At 42.8% G+C, this 16508-nt stretch overlaps 1 protein-coding gene and 1 non-coding gene across 2 annotated transcripts in view; both read right to left on the reverse strand.

The window, feature by feature from the left end:
* The window catches only part of fam13a (family with sequence similarity 13 member A), an 80487-nt gene that overhangs the window by 62533 nt on the left and 1446 nt on the right, over positions 1 to 16508 (reverse strand). Inside the window, exons 2-5 of the mRNA XM_072678520.1 lie at positions 14532 to 14741; positions 8919 to 9096; positions 4959 to 5106; positions 2236 to 2322 (exon numbers count right to left, since the gene is read on the reverse strand). Of these exons, the coding sequence (XP_072534621.1) occupies positions 2236 to 2322; positions 4959 to 5106; positions 8919 to 9096; positions 14532 to 14741 (623 nt within the window). The remainder of the gene's footprint in view (positions 1 to 2235; positions 2323 to 4958; positions 5107 to 8918; positions 9097 to 14531; positions 14742 to 16508) is intronic.
* On the reverse strand, positions 12039 to 12192 carry LOC140555033 (5.8S ribosomal RNA). The gene has a single exon (XR_011979654.1). It is a non-coding gene; the product is annotated as a 5.8S ribosomal RNA (ribosomal RNA).

Genomic DNA, 16508 nt, shown 5'->3' on the forward strand with positions numbered 1-16508 from the left:
ATAGGAGAACCAAGGCTGTTTTTAAAATGTAAGGAGTAGAAAGTTCAGATAATTGTGTGAAAATGTAAGAAGTAGAAGTAAAACTTCGGCTGAAAAATAAATAATTACTTTAGTAATTATCTAAAGTTTAGATAACCAAAACTTCTACTTAAGTAAGGTAACAAATACTTCGTTACTTGACACCTCTGGACATTGAAAGAAACAATGTTTCTTTGCAGAAACATTGAAACATTGAACAACAGCAGAATTCTCAACACTGTTTTTTTTTTTTTAAACAAAATGCCAGGAATCAGCAGCAGCACAGTGGCTGCTACGAGAAGATCATGTTAAGTCATTCTAGAAGGCCACAGTTCATAGGGGTTCAACAGTGAATCTACACAAACATGAAGCCTAGCCCATCTCCAGCTGCCCGGCCATGTGGTGCTGAGCACGTACACGTCTCATACATCGAGACAACTGTCTTTATCGCTCACAACAAAGGATCCATCAGGGTTGGGTAGATCCTTTTGCTTTAAGGATGTATTGAAGATCTTTCTCATTTGTGGACTCCTCAAGCTGAATAAAACATTGTGTACTTGATTAACAGGCAGACTACCCATCCAGAAGTTTGTAGTTTTTTTTTTTTTGCTTCTTATATTTCTATATTTCTATATTTTTATATTTTATTTTTTAACTTAAATTTAACTTAAATGTAACTTTTATTTTATTTATTTGAAAAAAAATGTGCACTTTTGCACTTTATTTCATTAAGTTAAGGTTTAGTTTAAATTTAGATCTTATTGAATAGCTTTGATGTGGGCAGACTGTCAAAAAAGCATTTCACTGCAAGTTATACTGTGTATTACTATGTATGTGACAAATAAAATTTGATTTGATTTGAGACACCTGCTTATCCAACGTTTCTTCTTAAATCAGGAGTATAGATAGGACGTTTTTCCCCTACTGTTACATGAAGGCTTTATACTAGTTGTTGGGACATTGCTGAAAGCTCTGACTGCATTCAGCCATGACAGTAGGGGTGGGCGATATGGTAAAAATATTATATCATGATATTTAAAAGATATTTAATGATACATGATATTTATCGTGATATTCTGACATGCAGACAAAATGCATCAGTAGCAAAAGGTTCTTAAAAACTGCTGTTCAATACTCTCTTATGCTGAGAACAGTGGTTTATATTCATGATTCTGCAAATCTAATTAAACAGCACTAATTACACTCTCTCTAATGAACCGATCAGTTGGTCACAGTCTGTTAAAGCACAGACGATATCCGCAATATGCTTGCTTGTATCACAATAACAAAATTCACTGTGATTTGGATAAAATAGCCTCCTATCACCCACCCCTACATGACAGCATTAGTAAATGATATTGGATGACTAGTTCCAAAGGTATAGGATGGAGCTCCAACACTCAGGAGAACACGGTTCACTGAGAGGTTTTATATCCCTCTAGAAATGAGCGGAATTTGAAGCAGCAGGGGTGCTAGGAAAGGTTGATTTTTCCCATCAACAGTACTCATTAAGTATAATGATCTTATTCTGTAAGCGCTCCTGGCTTCCGATAGCACTGTTTTGCCCTGATAATGAAATCTACATCTCATTGAGCTTTTTTTTATTAAATGGATTTGTATGTTTTGAAGGCGAGAGCACACATCCTGCTGTCCGCAATAACAAACTCTCTGTACTCTCCATCACGAGTGTTGGGGGCATAAAAACATCTCCGGCTAGACGTGTGAAAGGAGCTCCTTCAGTCACGTGCTGAGCAAGGCGAAGATCAGGATCGAGGCCAAGAGGTCAAAGCTTGACTGTAGGAAGTTATCACAAGCGTTAGCATGCTGGAGACACCCGCCAGTCAACTCTCCAGTGCTTTTACATCTTAAATGATGTTATAATGACCTGCAATTTGCTGTGTATTTCCAAAGAAAGCTAAGCATCAGTGTTCCCTGGTTATCCCAGATTTTTGACACACAGCAATGTGCAGAATAGTGCCGACTCAGCGTTAATGCACTTTCTTTCCTCTTTTACTTGTAAAGGACACAATTCTTCTCTAAGAGGCCTGGAACTGAGAGATGTGGCACGAGAATTGATGAGCATTGCAATATAAAGGGCACTGATGTACCATAGACTCAAAGACAAAGTTTGATAGACCACTAAAGGTTATAGTAACACACTATTTCCATAAAAACAAGCCCACATTGACACAAACAAAAACACAAACACACAAGTACCTTCTTCTTTCTGGGAACTGGAACGTGTGTTTTTGGAATGGGAGAGTGTGATGGCATCTCTTCATGTGCCGTATCCATGCGGGCCTCCTGGACAGTAAGCAAAAGGAAGTTTGATGAGTTCACTTGCCCTGACTGACCATTACAATAAAGTGCACCTAGCACAGGTTTGTAGAGTCACCTTTCAGACCCCTTAAACCCCGAAGGTCTGGGCTGTAGGTGGACCCACACTTCAGTTCTTCACTTACTCAGAACTACATAACTTGTGCATTTGTTGGCTGCATAAATTATAGTAGCTAATAAGATCAATATCTGTTTGGTAAGCTCTCTGAAGATCAATATCTGTTTGGTAAGCTCTCTGAAGATCAATTTCTGTTTGGTAAGTCTGCAATTATAGCACAGTGGCTATAATGGGTCGATGGAGAGGACTTTAGAGAAGGTTCATTAGTGCAACCGCAGTATTGAGAAGGTGCTACATCAGAACCCAATGCTGTCCCAGTCACGTGTAAGGGCAGGGGAAAAGTGCCAGCAGGGGCAAAGGCCATCTGTGGTTATTTAGCCTGGGAGGTGTAAGGTAATCTCTGGCGAGCGGATGAAGTGTTTCCATAGATTAGCATGTTTCCCATGCATGATTTTTTAATGCTGAGCAAAAAAGGGAGAGGTGAATAACAATTGTCATGTTTTCACCACGGTTACGCAGCAAAATGCCAATGTCAACCTCAATGTCAAAGTCTATTACATAACTAGAGGGACATTTGGGTCCAGTGAGATATATAAACAGACATTAGAGATGTAACATAAGCATACAATCAATGTACTGTAATCTAATATAATCATATAACTAAATACACTGTAATCCATGTATTTAAACATTACATCACACCAGGTGTCTAAGGGGGAACAAATTAGTGTTTATGATTTTGTCTCTTTAATGCTCTGCTTAATACTGTTTACCCAAACAGGTCCTTGTTTGCGTCAGCAGGAGATGAGCACATATTTCATGCCTCACTGCCGACACCGTCACTATGTACAGTGTCTCCTGTAAGCAATTCCCATGAGACAGAGGAAGGCATTTGCATTTCTCAGATGAGCAGTGACTAAACATTTTAATGGATGGGGTTCTGGCTATTTCCATCCCAGTCCAGTTCAGAGTCTTTGTTTTAATGACGAGTTCGAACAATCTGGTGTCCTTAAGGCGCTGTTAATGGACGTTATTGCCCAGCCGGCAGCACAACATTCTCAGAAGGTAAATAAAAGAGTTGTGAGTCTGCAGTGTGGAGCTATTTTACAGTGGAGCATAAAAAAACAGATCATAATATCTGAACCTTATAAAACTCTCACTGAAACATCCTGTTTTACCAGCGGGAGAACCGGAGAACCACTCGTCTTTCTCTGTTTATAAACTAGCTATAAAAAGCTAGCTATATAAAGACACACACTATAGAAACCCAAACCACACACAGCACATTCACCACTGTAAACCAGTTATTTCATATTAGTAGATGACAAACAACATCAGATATCAGAGATAACTTAATTAGGATTGATGCCACTTAAAAGAACTGGCATCAATCAAAGTATTCAAAAAGATTATCTTCCCCTTTATCTGTATATTAAACATGTTACTTTCAGATCAAGCCTGTCAAGCTAAATCTTAGTTAACACATTTTTACATAATAATATTTGGCATAGCGCCAAGTTTATAAATATCTGATGTGAAAACAGGAAACACAGTTTAGGGCGATACTAGTTGATGCTAGCATTAGCCATTTTAGCACAGAACCTTCAACCCCGCAACATTTTTGAATGTTATATATTTACACAGCTCTTCAATTTGCATCTTTACGTGTATGGCAGCCATTTAATTCCAGGCATTTCTCCAAACACAGCTGAGGTACCTGAATTTGCAGACTATGAATGGCATAAAGTCACCCAACAGCAATGTGAAAGACTAGTGGAGAGCCTGCCAAGACAGGAAAGCTGTGATTGGCAGTCAAGGTTATTTCACCATAGTGATTTCTGAATGCTCTCAAAGTTCAAATATTAGTACTGCATTGTTTAAATCTGAATAATAACGTTGCATTATAATTATTATAATAATTCATTTGCATTATTTGAGCAGTGTCATTCTGCAAATAAATGCTCTAAATAGCAAATATTTTTATTTTTATTTGGAATTCATGGGAAATATTGTCTATGGTTTATGAAATACAAAGCAAATGTCAATTTCCCTGAAACACACTGTCTATAAATAGTAAAACCAGAGAAACTGATAATGTGGGTCTTTTAATTGTTTGTTGGATATATATTTATATATTTATATATTTTTAGTTGTATTTGTTTTTGAATTGCACCCTCTTGGTAAGTATTACAAATGTATGTAACTGCTTCCAAAGCTCACCTTTAGTGTGAGAATAGCAAATCCTCTAGAGATGTGGTTTATTTCAGTTTAAAAAGTGTGACCATTCAGAACTGACAGTTATAGCTCTCAGTAAAGAACTGATTCAGTCAGTCTATTTATCTAAAATTGTTATCAGTATCAGCAGCAAACATTTAGACAGGGTCGTGCCCTAGTCGTAACATAATTGGTGGTGACACGATTGCTCGATTTTAAGTTTGTAGATACTCAAAATGTTGGTTTTATTAAAAGCACAGAATGTATGGAACATAGCTGAGTGGTGGTAAATCATAGTGAAGAAGGTTAGCACCAAAGTGTCAGCACCCACTTTGACCATGATGATGTTAGCAGATTGGCTTTTGGGCTGCACCCCTTCTCCGTCCGGCTCGAAAATAGCACTGTAGTTCTGAATGAGCTTGGCCATGATCTTGTTACAGACGCTTTGCTCCTGTATGCCATCAAAACCTGGGGATACACTGAAAAAGAAACAAAAACAAGTCATCTATAAGCTGCTGCATTCAGCGCAAAGTATCCAAACTATGTCATATTCTTAAGCGGCAGGAATGTGAGTTATCCTGTTATAGGTTGTCTGGGTAATTCCTCTTCTTCAGAGTGGACACCATCCCACACTATAGCAAACAGACCCATTCTGACGATGTGAATGGACACACTCTCCACTTTATAACATAATTTTCAGTCATTTTAATAATTTCGATGACAACAATAAAGCTGGAATACTGCCACCTGCTGCACTGGAGTAGCATTGCTTAACACTGTTATCGTCTTTGCTTAACCCCGATAGATTGAACAACGCCTTGTTCATTATCTAGTCATTACTGTAAGTCATTTATTTTTATCAGGTGTTATTTCAGGTGATAAGGACTTAATTGGGTGGTCTCAGCTTTCTTTTCAGCTTACTTTGGACAGCCAAATGTGGACAGATTTTCAGAGACATGACAAAGCTGTTTTTATTTTGGAGTTATACCTAATCTGTTAGACGTCAAAGCTAGTTGCTGTTTAGAAGCTTCTCTGCATGTATTTACACATACTATCTGGAACCAACAATCTTTAAAGAAGTAAAAATAATAACCTAATTTTGTTCAATAATGTTTGCAAAATCCCTTTCGGTCGCAGAAAAATGTATTAAATAATTTTAAAATGCTCAAATAACCAGTAGGAAATGAATCTGGAAAAATAAATCTAGATCATTATATTCTGATTGTGAAATAATAGAATGTAAAATATAGATTTTCAAATCCATACATATATTTGTAAGTATTTTATATAGAATAAAATGTTATAATGTAGAATATATAATATAGAAATGTTATGTTGTTATGTAGCATAATTGTAATGTTATTATATAGCATAATATTTGTTAAACTGTCACACTAAAAATCTCCATTTTGCAGTTTTTCATGTTTTGACATGATGTGAACCTGCAGTTGAGACGTACATTGTTACAGTTCATGATGAATTGACTAATAGAAATGCTCAAAAAAAATTTTTTGACCCCTATTGAAAATTAAGAAGGGTTGGAGATAAACATTTAAACATGACTTGGTTTACACCTGGTCACTTAATGTGACTAGTATCTGGGTTGTATCCTGATAAGATTTAGCCACATGTATTCACACTGGGTGGTCAAATGCATCTCCAGTTAGTCAGACTGATTTCTGATTGCAGTGTGGGACGGAACAGGCAGATTTGTTCCTTGCGCTGTAATTATTACTGGTGTTTTAGTTGTATTGGGAGGAGTTTTGGTTGTGGAAAGCATCTTTGAGGGATGGATGTCGGAACTGTTTGCAGTGTTGGAGATGGGAACCAGCTGCTCATCTTATACCTCTAAAAGCAATACTAAGAAAATCAGCTAAACTCAGTTGTTTTCACAGTGGTCTGGTTGTGAATATACTGCACTATTTGGGGGTGTGCTGACAACTCGGCCTATGCAGAGTGGCCCCCTGACTGCTAAGAAGTTTGACAGCAACGCTGCAGAGTGCAGGACAGCTGTACATGTTTGTGAGGCCTAATTATACCTAAACCACTGGGCAGGCAAAACACTTCGTCCTCTTAGGGGCATAAACTTGTCATAGAGGTCAAAATATCAGTGAGCCTGAAAGGAACACCTGAGAAACTCAGGGTCAGGACCTTGGGCACGTAAATGATGTTTGTGACGATGAGCAGACTGCAGGCTGAGGATAGGAGCATCATATATCAAGGGCTGACTGAAAACTTGTGAATTCTTTTGTGAAAGTCATGGTAAACAGTACATGGAGGCATTAAAGGACACGAGATAGAACACGAGAGATAGAGAGTTATCGTGGTTGCAGCAGATCAACTCCACTGTGATGATATTCGCAATACACACACCCATGTGTGCTCTATTGCTCTTGAATTAATCCTGAATTTAGCATTGACAATATCCTCAGCCAAATATGTAGTTAAATGGCCATTGGTGATATTCTTTTCAACCAAATTTGGTTTTCCAAATGATAGGGGCGGGAAACTGTCCTTTGTTTAAAAATATGGAGTGATTTTCAGCCAATCAGAGAGAAGACTATACTGGTGTATAGTACCCATCCACTGTATTTAAGCCTTTACATTTCCAAGCTAATTACACCCAGTACCTAATTGTTAAGATGTACCCATCTAGAGTCATTCAGAGTGGTTTGATGTGAAATTCAAGTCAGAAGAAAAAGCAAAGCAACATAAAAGCAACATCGCAGAAAACTATTACATGATGCTTGAGACAATGTTTTATAATGGCCTGACACCTAAGGAGCTTCCCTCCTACCCAGGTCAGACAAACTGCCCACCCTCCAGACTGACCAGCGGGCTCTTCTACTACCTGCGTCAGACCAGCTGTCCACCCTCCTGCTACTGCTATATCTGTTTACATGGACTCTAACTATCTGCCACTATTATTATTATTATTATTATTACCATCATTAACCATCATTACTCCCATTACTCTTACTCTTAGGAGGGAGTTTTTGCCTGCCACTGTCACTCTGCCTTCTGCCTTACTCACCACAGGATATTTAGCCTTTACGCCAACATCAGTTTTAAAAGGCGCTATATGAATGAATTTGACTTGACTTGACCTAGAACATAATTTTTAAACTGTAGTAAATTTAGCAGAAATTCTGCAAAATTGGTGGACTTCCCCTTTAACCCCTTAAAGAGCATAGGAGCCAAAAGTGTTATTACAAACCTCTATTACCAGAGAATAGCCCCTGTCCCTGTAGTTACTAAATAATAATACACCTTAGTGTGTAATAAGCCTTGGAGTGTTAAGGGGTTAAATAATGGCAATAGAAGGCTGGACTTGCTGGTATCCTGGTCTTTTAATGAGGCTTATAACCTTAATAACCTTAAATTTCAGGTTCACCATTTATGATACATTAAAGTGTCATTTTAGGGATCGTGCATATGAAACTTTGCAGATCTGGTCCAGTGTTTTATCTAGCCTCTATGTGTCTTTCAAAGGATTGAGCTGATGCCAGAGCTCCACACTGTTCCTCTAAGATGTTTTGATGCATGTACAACCTGGAATGGTGTCTCCAAGAGGAAAGACACTGACCAGACAAAAGCAATTAATCACTGTGTGTGTGTTTGTTTCCTATCTACACTGCTGAAGAACCTTTAAAGTGGTGTGAAGGTTATTCATTAATCTGAAGTTTCTCATCTCGATTACAAACATGATTCTTTTTGCAACCAAACATGGTTATTCTATTGTATCGCTCAAAGAGCCAATTGTCCCTAATGCTCAGTGAAGATATAGCCCTGATTGCTATATGAATACTAATAGCAAGAGACTCTTAGTTGTATGAACAGTCCTCTCAGGACAACACAGACCTAATGGAAGACACTGAGAGAACTTAAAGATACATAAATGCACCTTGTTAATGGCTGGACACCACATGCCATGGGGACAACACAGGAACAAGAACTCCAAGGCATGTTAAACCTCTTCTGGTGCAGAGGTGAGGACATGCTCCGGAGCTACACCTCAAATGAATGTAGTAAGGCCAAATATCTTTACCCAAACATCATCAGCCCCCTATTACGAATGGACATGTGGAGTGTGCATTCGTGCATGCTGACCAAACATGCCGTGCAACTAAAGTAGTTGAACATGAGTCATCTTCTGCAGAATGCACCAATCTGGCAACCATAGTAGCATTACTCATAGCTACTAGACCTAGACCATGACCAATTTACTCAAAGCAGTTGGTCACAGTGTGTCCCCCTGACTGCAGTTACTCGGTAATGTCTCTGTACTTACTGGAAAACATTTGGCCCGAACACGGTTGCCAGGTTGAGTGCAGTCATGCGGTTGTGATGATGCTGCTGTTCCACCTGGGTGAGGAAGTGGCACAGGTAGCGCAAGACACTGTAGTGAACATCTGGCAATCGCAGAAGAAGCTCACACACATCCTTACAGAAGGCGTCCTCACTGGATTCTATAAAAAAGGACAATAGTTAGTAAAAAAAGGCTGATTAGATGGTGGATACAGAGAAGTATGGATTTACACTGCAAAAAAAGATGTGTTAAAAATGACAACACTGTGCCATGCACACAAACCACAAGAGCAGAGGATCGGGGATCGGTGGCAAAAAGACTGGCAAGCAGGGCTAAAACAATGATGACCAGGACACTGAACAGTGGGGCAGAGAGATCAGCAAAGAGACCACAGAGAGACCAGGGAGTAGGGCCAAGAGACTGGAGAGCAGGGCTGAGAGATGTACAAAGGGTGCTGAGAAACCTTTGAGTGGAGCAGAGAGATCAGCAAGCAGGGCTGAGAGACGGGCAAAGTGTGCCGAGAAACCAAGTTTTTTAGTATTTTAGTGTTACTGTAAATATATAGACAAAATGACACGTCAGTTCTAAGAGTGTAGAAAAACACAGCTAGGGGTGGCATTTCGGCAAACAGCAAAAACGCTGGATCAGATGCTGAAGGGAAAAAAGAATGGATCTGATTAAATCCTCTAACAAATGAAACACCACTGTGATCTGATAGCGTTGGATGTGGCCCATAATTATTTACTTTTACATACTTTTACATGGACCTTAAGAGACGTACTCCAATTAAAACAGCATATTAAAAGTGTAATAGTTTTAATACTACACACATCAGATCATTAGCGTCTGATTCCCAGGATTTTAATATGGCTAGTGTTTGTCTGTACTCACAACAGCTCAGATGCATTTCAGCACATGGCCTACCTCAACTTGCTAAAATACACCTCCCCCCCACTGCCCAAACACATACACGCACACACATGCACTTACACACACAACGTCTTAGTCTATAAAGATGAATTGAATGTTAAGACCACCCACAATACTTTCTAGTAAATGCAGCTAAAGGTTGCATTTTTGTGCAGAAAAGAGGCCAACAAGTCAGAGAAATCTCCAAAACAGGAAACAGGCAGCACAGTCAGCATGAGTTTGCTAACTGGGCAAAAGGTGGACCAGGAAATCAGGAAGGCTGATTCAGAGTTGTTGAGGACTAGGACTTACACTGAAGTGAATGGTCACAAAACCTTTTGAAGAAAAACCCCTTTACAACATCTAGTCAAGAAAGAAAGGGCTCTCCATTTAAAGTTTGAGAATAGGTTGAGATCGTTTCGGCCCCAATGCCTCTAGTCATTAGCTTTACCGGATAAAACTGCTGAGGCGAGCGCCAGCTATCCTGAGGGAAACTTCGGAGGGAACCAGCTACTAGATGGTTCGATTAGTCTTTCGCCCCTATACCCAGGTCGGACGACCGATTTGCACGTCAGGACCGCTACGGGCCTCCACCAGAGTTTCCCCTGGCTTCGCCCTGCCCAGGCATAGTTCACCATCTTTCGGGTACCATCGCGTACGCTCTAGCTCCACCTCCCCGACGGAGCGGGAGAGACGGGCCGGTGGTGCGCCCCCAGCCCCGGAGGGGGGGGATCCCACCTCGGCCGGCGCGCGCCGGCCTTCACCTTCATTGCGCCCTGGGGTTTCAGTCAGCCCTTTGACTCGCGCACGCGTTAGACTCCTTGGTCCGTGTTTCAAGACGGGTCGGGTGGGTAGCCGGCATCGCCGCAGACCCCGAGCGCCCTTTTGATCGGAGGCCGGTCCCCGTCCTGGCTGCGCGACGCGGTCGGACACGGACTGAGGACAGTCCGGCCCGGTCGACGGCACGCGCAGGGGGCGGAGGGGCCCCGTCCCTGCCCCGCGGGGAGGGAAGGCGCGGAGGTACTCACCGCGGCCCCGGGGTAAGCGGCGAAGTCGGGGCGGGAGGGCGCTGTAAAGCTCGCGGGCCGAAGCTCGCGAGCCACCTTCGCCCCCTGACCCTTCCAAGCCAAACCGAGGCCGGTCGCGGCGCACCGCCGCGGAGGAAATGCGCCCGACGGCGGCCGTGTGCCCGCGCCGGCCGGCGGCCCCCCTCGCGGGAGATCTCGCCGGACCGACGGGGACGACTCGCGCCGCCGGGTTGAATCCCCCGGGCAGACTGTGCGGACCCCACCCGTTTACCTCTCAACGGTTTCACGCCCTGTTGAACTCTCTCTTCAAAGTTCTTTTCAACTTTCCCTTACGGTACTTGTTCGCTATCGGTCTCGTGCCAGTATTTAGCCTTAGATGGAGTTTACCACCCGCTTTAGGCTGCATTCCCAAGCAACCCGACTCCGAGAAGAACCGCGACCTCGGCGCGGCGGGGGCCTTTACCGGCCTCACACCGTCCACGGGCTGAGCCTCCATCAGAAGGACTCAGGCCCCCCGGCCCGCGCCGAGAGATACGGACTTCTGTACGCCACATGTCCCCGCGCCCGTTAAGGACGGGGGATTCGGCGCTGGGCTCTTCCCTCTTCGCTCGCCGCTACTAGGGGAATCCTGGTTAGTTTCTTTTCCTCCGCTTAGTAATATGCTTAAATTCAGCGGGTTGTCTCGTCTGATCTGAGGTCGCGCTCGAAGGGCTGTCGTCGCCAGGCGTACGCCGCCGCTGCACCGGGTTGGGGCGCAGCGGGCTGGCAGGCTCAGTGTTTTTCGGCCTAAAACCTGAAACGGAACACCAACCCTCTCTCACCGACATCTCATTCCATACCGGTCCAGAAGGACGCGCGGGCAGCCTGAGCAGGAAGACCCACCGGCAGCCGCGTGCCTTCCCCCCTCAAACCCCGCCCGCCGAAACGGCCGGGGAAAGAGGAGGACCGGCCTCCGCCGCCGCGACCTCACACGCCCGGAATCGACCCTCCGCCCGACCCGCGCCCGTCCAGCTCGCAAGGGAGCTCACGTAACGCAGACCGAAGAAGGGAAGAGAACGGATGGGGAGGAAGAGAACGGAGGAGACGAAAAGAGAGCGGATGGGGAAGGGAGGGAAGTGGGGGGGAAAACCGCGAGCGGGGAGACGGATCCGATAGATGGGAATAGCGACCCTCAGACAGGCGAAGCCCCGGGATTGACCCGGGGCCGCAATGTGCGTTCGAAGTGTCGATGATCAATGTGTCCTGCAATTCACATTAGTTCTCGCAGCTGGCTGCGTTCTTCATCGACGCACGAGCCGAGTGATCCACCGCTAAGAGTAGTACTCTTTGGTTTTGTTTTTCAAGGCCCTTCGACCGACCCTCTCATGATCTGAAGTATCATCTGTCAAACATGGTGGAGGCAGTGTCATGGCATGGGCAAGTACGGCGTGCTGGCATTGAGCTGTGCATTGGCAATTTAGTAGAAAGCATTCTTCCCTGGACAGAAGGGACAGTTCCTCCAACAAAAGTGGAATAATCTCATTTTAATAGTTAATAGATTTTGGAAGAAACTATGAATGAGCAGGTGTCCCCATATTTTTAGTGTATTTGGGAGTGTTTGACCTATTTCTCACTGTGTTTTACAAAATTCAGAGATTCAGTCATGTGAGGGACGATCACGTGTAGAGTGAGTGGTAAAAGGTGATTCACTGTAGAGAAACATCACCTGCAAACACATTCTGACACCCAATACAAACATGTCTTTTATGCTTGTTTCCTGACACCCAAGGTGCACCATCTGTGCAGGATATTTAGTAAGCCCCAGAGAGAGAGAGGGGTTAGAGACACAGAGAGGGAGAGCAACAACAAGAAAGGAGGAGAGAGAGAGAGAGAGAGAGAGAGAGAGAGATGCAGTGGAACAGAGAGAGAGAGAGAGAGAGAGAGAGAGAGAGATGCAGTGGAACAGAGAGAGAAAGAGAGAGAGAGAGAGAGCGAGAGAGAGAGAGAGAGAGAGAGAGAGAGAGAGAGAGAGAGAGAGAGAGAGAGAGAGAGAGAGAGAGAGAGAGAGAGAGAGAGAGAGAGAGATGCAGTGGAACAGAGAGAGAGAGAGAGAGGAAGAGAGAGAGAGAGAGAGAGAGAGAGAGAGAGAGAGAGAGAGAGAGAGAGATGCAGTGGAACAGAGAGAGAGAGAGAGAGAGAGATGCAGTGGAACAGAGAGAGAAAGAGAGAGAGAGAGAAAGAAAGAGATAGAGAGAGAAAGAGAAAGAGAGAGAGAGAGAGAGAGAGAGAGACAGAGAGAGAGAGAGAGAGAGAGAGAGAGAAAGAGAGACGAGTGGTGAAGAAGAAAGAGAGGGAGAAGGAGAGAGAGAGAGAGAGAGAAAGAGAGAGAGAGAGAGAGAGAGAATCAATTCTGCCTGAGGCATTTTCAGGTCATCAACTCTGTGAAGAAACCACTCGTGTCTGAACTTCGCTTAGACCCTGCTCGTGATGAGCTCCACACAAGCAGAAAGTCATGACATTGGGATGCCTTTTCAAACACCCTGCAACTCCCCCCGGACCCACCCATCTGCCCTAATGCCTCTGAGCTGGCACATGCAGACACAGTGGGCAAACTCCTCTCCGATAGCCATTTTCTACAGCCTGGGTCAGGGCTGAGCGTCACTGGGAGGCCGACATGCGCCGATGCTTCTAGAGAGGGGCCCTCCTGCTAAGCCTCTGATGACAGAGTCTGTGTGTTTAGACAGTGACTCAAAGGGGGCTAAAAATAGCCGCAATAAAACAAAGCACAACCCTGACCTGAATCGCAGCAGCAGCTCTGAATGAAGCCAAGCAGGAGGCTTAGGATGGCACAAGCAATCAGACTCCGGACCCACCTCGTTTTTCAGCGACTAATTACGCTACGAGAGAAAAACAACTGTGCGAGCCATGTGATGAAGAGCTGCAGAGTCATGAACATTTTACAACATTTTTCAACCTAATCTGTACCTATACTTCATGTCCAAATGTTTGTGGACACCCCTTTTAATGAATGATTCAGTTAGATTAACCCATTACTTTTACCCATTGCTGACTCAGATGCACATATACACAGCTTATCTAGTCCCTGTAGAGACGTACTGCCAATAGAATGGGACTCTCTGGAGCAGATGAACATGAACCTATTGGCACCATGCTGCCTAATGCCAGGCGTGGGGCATTAAAGCCAAGCCCCCCAGCATTGTGCTGTGGAGCAGTAGAAGAACGGTGTTCTCTGGAATGATGGATGGTGCTCCATCCAATACTTCTGTGAGGTGAGTTGGGGAGTTGGGAGTGAGGTAGTGAGGCTGGTGTTCTCCTGTAAAGTTGCTCTTCTGGAGATTTTCAAGATAAAATTGGTATATATATATATATATGATGTAAATTTACATTATCGTCTCAATCTTTTAAAAACGTCAGTGGCCTGGGGTGCTCTAAAATACAAGCCTGAACTATTTCACCCCAGCTCTCAGCAAACAGCATCACTAGGAAAATGTGCGGTTCCTGCCACACCACACATATCACCCTTAAGTGCTGGAATAAAAAACAAACTCTCAGTGTCGTGTGGTCTCGCTCGCCCAACACGCTGTAAACACCACACCACTAAGTGACAGTACAAAGTCACCATAGCAACAGCTGCTGGCAGTGTGTCTGACTGGCTCACCGTGATGAAGCTGAATCAGTGTCCTGTGGATGGAGGGGTGGATGAGGCCTTCGGGCAGCTCTCTCAGATACAGTTTCAGCAGGCTGGCCACAGTGCAGACTTCTGCATCCTGCTGAAGGTCCAAATCCTCCCCATTGTCTAGCTTCTGCTTCAGACTGTCCACTGCACGAACGCTGCCGCTCACGCGGAACAGGCCTTCCTGCTGCAGCCCTGAGAGACAAACATGAAGAACATAATGTGACTCTGCGCGATCCTTACAGCCGGTCATGCAATGTTCGGATAGTTTCCTGCGAAACTGTGAATGATCCGAGTGTCCTGAACCTATCCATATGTGTGTGTTCCTAATTAGCCTGGTGTGCTTGCACTCTTTACTCTTCACCCTACATATATTATGTTTCTCTGGTTTTATTTACATATTTATTTATTTATTTATTTATTAATAGGCAGTGTGTTTCAGGGAATTTAACATTTGCATTGCATTTTAGTAAACATGGACAACATTTCCCCCAAATTCCAAATAACAATTTTCCTATTTTCAGCATTTATTTGCAGAAAAACAACTGCTCCAATAATGCAAAGAAATTATTATAATAATTATAATGCAAGGAAGTTATTATTACAATTTAAACAGCACAGTACTAATATTTGAACTTTTAGAGCATTCAGAAATCACTCAAGTGAAATAACATTGACTGCCAATCACAGCTCTCATGTCTTGTCAGGCTCTCCACTAGTCCTTCACATTGCTGCTGGGCGACTTTATGCCATTCATAGTATACAAACTTAGGTACCTCAGCTTGTGTATAAATATGCATATATATATATATATATATATATATATATATATATATATATATATATAAAACATTCAAAAAAGGTTTTGTGCTAAATGCCTAATGCTAGCATCAACTAGCATCGTCCTAAACTGTGTTTTCTCAGATATTTCTAAACCTGGCACTATGCCAAATATTATTATGTTAAAAAATGGTAAGCTAAGATTTAGCTTGACAGGCTTGATCTGAAAGTAACATGTTTAATATACAGATAAAAGGGAAGATAATCTTTTTGAACACTTTGATTGATGCCTCTTCCTCAACATAATGTCAGAAAGATCAAACCAATATTTTTACAGGGTGAGAGATGACAGTGTTACGCTGTGCAGGACTGAGGAACACCAGAAAATGCTGCAATATTTAAAAAATATTGAATATTTTGTCATATTTTGTTAAACATGTCCTTACAATCATAATAAAGTAACATTAACCAACACTTTTTTAGTTACCTGATTTTGTTTTTGTACTTTTAATAGTCACCTCAAATGAGATACATCCAATTAAATGGGGACAAAATGCTGATATTTGTCAGAAAACATGCTTTAAATATGTAATTTATTCATTTATCTTATTCTTTAGTATCACATGCCACAGACATGTTAAGCTTTTATGTAATGACAGTCAGTTATCAGTGTTTATATTAACCATATGTCTTAGGGACTTAAAAGAGCACCCAATTCTGAGAACCACCCAGAAAGCTGTAATGGTCAGAAAGACCAAAGTGCACTGCTGCTGAACAAGACCTAATGTTGTGCTGCCATCCAGTGGAGAACAAAGGGGACTGCTTCTGGTAAACTCCTCTTCGTGATGTCTGAATCATTTGAACATGAGCATAATTTAGTGATATACATACAGTAAAATGATGTGCATTAGATTAGACTATTAATGGACTTTTTTCTCTCTGAGAGAAGCAGATCAAAACAGTGTGTGAGTTCTTCATGGGCTCTTCAGCAGTGTTAATGGTTCTACATAAAATTACAACTGCTTAAATGGTTATTTGCCTGGTGAAATGTTCTTCTCTCGAGTGGAAAACTTCACACTGCACCACCCATACAGTAACACATTGTTAACTCTACGCTATATAGGATAATTTTGGCTTGGAGAGTACAACTCTAGTCAAGCCTTAGTTCTAGACCTAAGGTCT

Source organism: Salminus brasiliensis, chromosome 4 (assembly GCF_030463535.1).
Source record: "Salminus brasiliensis chromosome 4, fSalBra1.hap2, whole genome shotgun sequence".
NCBI lineage: Eukaryota > Metazoa > Chordata > Actinopteri > Characiformes > Bryconidae > Salminus > Salminus brasiliensis.